Source organism: Eumetopias jubatus, unplaced genomic scaffold, assembly GCF_037043125.1.
Source record: "Eumetopias jubatus isolate StellerSeaLion01/CBP00866 unplaced genomic scaffold, mEumJub1_p1.0 scaffold_13, whole genome shotgun sequence".
Lineage (NCBI taxonomy): Eukaryota > Metazoa > Chordata > Mammalia > Carnivora > Otariidae > Eumetopias > Eumetopias jubatus.
The window spans coordinates 11,243,917-11,248,063 of record NW_028274819.1 but is presented as its reverse complement, the minus strand read 5'-3'; the positions used below and the strand labels follow the sequence as shown (position 1 = coordinate 11,248,063).

At 45.6% G+C, this 4,147-nt stretch overlaps 1 protein-coding gene across 2 annotated transcripts; it reads left to right on the top strand.

Moving 5' to 3' along the window:
- The first annotated feature begins 302 nt into the window (after positions 1–302).
- Positions 303–3,908, top strand: LOC114220469 (membrane-spanning 4-domains subfamily A member 4A-like). 2 transcript variants are annotated; one of them, XM_028118364.2, is made up of 7 exons: positions 303–388; positions 848–1,010; positions 1,445–1,576; positions 1,799–1,855; positions 2,260–2,391; positions 3,186–3,284; positions 3,707–3,908. In XM_028118364.2, the coding sequence occupies exons 1-7, from the start codon at positions 381–383 to the stop codon at positions 3,755–3,757; spliced, it is 642 nt and encodes a 213-aa protein (XP_027974165.1). In that variant the 5' UTR covers positions 303–380; the 3' UTR covers positions 3,758–3,908. The 2 variants fall into 2 exon arrangements, with proteins under 2 accessions (XP_027974165.1, XP_027974164.1); XM_028118363.2 differs by having other exon boundaries at positions 303–1,010.
- The last annotated feature ends 239 nt before the right edge of the window (positions 3,909–4,147 follow it).

The following is a 4,147-nucleotide window of genomic DNA, read 5'->3' as shown; positions in this document are numbered from 1 at the left end:
AAACTTATAAAATCAAGGTAGCTTGGGCCCAAATAAGTGAGGCTCTGGCATGCACAGACTTCTGCATAGAACTCAGGAGGAACACAGCAGTGGGGAGGAGCTGGTGTTGAGAACACGGGCAAGCTTTGATACAGTCTTTAGTGCGTGAGAAGTGGAGTTAGATTATTATCTTAGGGATATATTACCAAGATAAAGAACATCACAGATACTCATCTGGCAGGTTGAATGAGATAAGTCACAGGAAACAAATGGCCAACACAGGACTTTGGGCAATGTTTTCTTCACACGTCGCACATCAGAGCAGGCCATTGTCTTTGAACACTGTCAGTTAGAGACCACACACCAGAAGGGACAATAACCCATTGGCGTGTGCTGGGGAGATGCAAAGGTAGGAAGAAAGCTTTTCTCGTCCAAACCCCATGCTTTGTCTCTGAGAAGCCATCTAGGTGGGAGAGGTACAAGTGCCTAGACTATGGGGCAAGGAAATTTGTGAATGGAAAACTCTTGCTTGCAGTCTTGCTGTGAATGGGCCGTTGCTTTTGCTTCTGGAAGATGAGGGGGAGAGGTAAATATCCGGATTTCTGTCTTACAGGGCTAGACTCCCTGCTTTAAGATCAATAACTGTGTGTACCTTGCTGAGGATAGGTAGCTGTAATTCAGTCTCGATTTATCTGCTTAGGTAGGTATGGGAAAAATCTGGGTTATACCCTAATCAAAACATGGAAGTAAAATGTGGTACATTTCCCAGAGACACAAAATCCCCTGCCATTGGACTTTGCTACTGAACAAGGAAGATATTTAAATGTGAATCTATGCTGAGACGTGTTTTCTTTCCTGGTGTCAACAGTAACACAGGGACATTGGAGGCAGAGACAGCCCAGGACTACACGATAAACCTTCCTGAAAATGAGAGTATGACCCAACTGCACCAGCCGGGTACCTGGGTTTTGCCCTCCCAGCAGCAGAAAAGTCTGCTGCTCTTCCTGAAGGGACAGCCCCAGATCCTAGGGGTGAGTGGGCACAAGATCAGAGCACTGGCTGTGGGGACAGGAACCATTCCTGAGATGGGACTGGGATTTCCTCATGACACTCCAATTCTCTAGATCATTGACTGTGGGGGACTGAGTGGAGCCATCCTGAACTGCACAAACCTTATAGATTCAGGAAGTGGAAAGAAGTGTTGTGAAGCTGTCCATCACTGGAATTTAAAAAACTTGTTTCTACTTAGGTAGCCATCACATGAAAAAATAGTTTGAGGCTAATGTCAATGTCCTGCGTTGGACAAGGTAAAAGACTTGATAGGTAGACTGTTAGACCGTTATCTTCCTGGGAGATCATCTCAGGCTTGGGGTCTCGGAGGTGGGAGAGAAGTTAATGTGCACTGATCTAAGAGAGAAGCTTCCTCCTGAGAAGCTGCCCTTCAAGGATGTCTTTTACCCTCCAGGTGGCTCAGATCTTCACTGGGCTGTTAACGCTGTGCCTGGGTGTGACAATCGGTCCTTTTTCTCCATTTAACTACGGACATCGACGTTACATGACCACTAAAATAGGCTATCACATATGGGGATCATTCTCTGTGAGTATTAGCGATTGTTCCAGTGTTTGCAATTTTTCAGGTCTCTGCAATACCTTCATCCTTCCCTCTCAAAAATCCACACACTGCTGTTTAGGTCCTCAGCTTGGGCCGACTGTTTGGGTAGATAATATTGGCAGGGGAATTGGGGGAGCTAGGAGGATGTGGTAAGGATGGGAGTGCAGGTGAAAGCTCTGAGTGGGTTGGTTCTCTCTCTTTGGCCAGTTCCTCACATCCGGAGCATTGTCCATTGCTGCTGGAAGGAAAGTAACCAAGTATCTGGTAAGTGTCTCATTGTTGTGGCTCAGGTAGGTCTAGTGAAAAGGGAATTGCTCAGCTACAAGGCTACAGCACATAGAACCTGTTGGTTCTCTAAAGAAGGACCCTAGAAATGTTCGGGGGGGGGTCCCCTAGAAGGGCTTCCTCTGTGGCAAGTAGTCAAGAATGAAGGGCTTAGCTCTGTGCTCTGTGAAGTTCCATGGGCAACAGGCTCCCTGTGCCTGAGCCTGAGACAGCCGAAGCTGCAACTATGCCAGGGGTTCCTTCCTTCTTCCTTAGACTGGGGAAGATCCCCCAGTAAATTTCCAAACTCAACTCAGAGCCGCTGAATGGCCCTGACTGACAAGTCTAACACAGGAAGAACAGCAGAAGGGTTGGCAACAACTTCTCTCTCTCATTCTCTTCAGATCCAACGCAGCCTGGGAATGAATACAGTCTGTGCTACTGTAGCAGGGTTTGGCACAAGTGTGATAATTTTTGAAGAAATATTCATGTACAGAGGTGTGATATGGAGGTCTTCCTATGGAAGTTTATTTACAGTAAGTATATTCTGTCCCCATAATGGAAACCTGTAAACTGGTTTTGTCTGAATTCTCCTCTGTAAATTCTCACCATGGAACTGACCATGGCCATTGGTTATGTAGATGCTGGACACCCTCCTGAAGGCGAAGGGATCTAAGCCTTTGCCTCTTGCCAGGAGCACTGAGCAAAAAAAATTAGCTTTTCGATACCACTCACGTCTGAAGGCCCTGATGTGTGGTCAGTGAGTGAAAAATTCTGTAAGAACTCAGTTCTCTGAGGGGCACTTTTCTCATGATTTTAAAAACTATCTGAGGAGAAAAAGGAAAACTGGTATTCAGGCCATGAACAACCAACTGAAGTAACAGGGAAGTTTGCGTTCATATTCTTAAATGAATGTGCAACCAGAATGAGGGCGAAGTTCAGGGGGTTAACTGCAGACTGTTCTAAGAAACAATTGCTGAGAGACCGACGGAATGTGAAAGCCAAGAAGTCAATGCTGGTCATGAGAGGTGGGGAGGAGTCAGGCAAACAAACAAAAATTAGTATGGACACGCCTGGACTTACCTGACGTTCTTGAACCTATGACGAAAAGAGTAGAATTCTAACGATCCGTGTTCAAGTTGTTTATTTGGTATATTTGAATTGGGAGAAAATTCAGGAATCCCTGTGAAGGAAAGGGGTTCATGTTGTAACTAGATGACCTAGCACCAGATGTGAAATGTGGCCAACAACCCCTGCCCGATTCTTTCCCTTTACAACACCTGCTTTTCTGCCTTTTATAACTTGTAGGGACTTTCTGTCTGGTTTACAGGGAATGCTAATTGGAATGGTGTTCCTCTCTGGTGGAAGGCTGCATTGCTTTGTCTCTCTCTCTCTATTTGCATGCAGTGTGGCCTCTTCCATCAACAAGGTCAGTGCTCTGGGTCTTTATGGGTTCTCTCTCTCTGCCTCTGTGTGCGTGTGTGTATGTGTGTGTGTGTGTCCTTTTTTTGCAGGGGCAGGTTAGGAAGGGAAAGGGGGGAAATGCTGTTTATAGAATCTTTATCATCTCTGAAGGAGGTAGCACAGGTGGAGATGGAGGGAAATGGCCAACCACACTTAGCCAAAGAACAGTCCCTAGACACTGAAGAGTCCTCTTCTTCTGGTATGAAGGTCATTTCTGGTATTGTTGAAAGAAAGGAGGGTTAAGGCAAGAATGGAAACATAGACCCACCGGGTATCAGGATTCTGAAGGAAGGTGCTGAGCGACCATATTTTTCCTAAGCATGTGAGACAACTTCTTCCCCCCCTAACTACAGACAATAAGAATCTAATGTTCTGCTTTTTCCACAGGTGGTGGTTTTCTTACCAAATAATGACAACAACCCTTCAGTAGTCTCCTGAACATGTGTATGATGAGGTCGCATTTTAGTAGATCACAGTGGTTTGGCATTTCCAATCAGTTTGACATGTTTATTCTCCTTCGTTTGGCTGTTTACCACATACAACCAAGACTGTGAGAATACATCTGTTTGACTGTCCTTAAATTTATATACTTGGGATCCATCTGTGGATAGAAACACAGTATAATAAAGCCTTATTTTATTTGCTGATGAGGATTATTCTTTTTTTTTTTAAAGATTTTTATTTATTTATTTGACAGAGAGAGAGAGACAGCAAGAGAGGGAACACGAGCAGGGGGAGTGGGAGAGGGAGAGGCAGGCTTCCCGCCGAGCCGGGAGCCCGATGCGGGGCTCGATCCCAGGACCCCGGGATCATGACCTGAGTTGAACA

Bases quoted from the DNA above. Each gene is read 5' to 3' on its own strand.
- LOC114220469 (XM_028118363.2), top strand. From the start codon at position 813: ATGCTGAGACGTGTTTTCTTTCCTGGTGTCAACAGTAACACAGGGACA. The intron at 1,577-1,798 runs GTGAGTATTAGC...CTCTTTGGCCAG, and splicing joins ACATATGGGGATCATTCTCT to TTCCTCACATCCGGAGCATT. The intron at 3,285-3,706 runs GTCAGTGCTCTG...CTTTTTCCACAG, and splicing joins TGGCCTCTTCCATCAACAAG to GTGGTGGTTTTCTTACCAAA.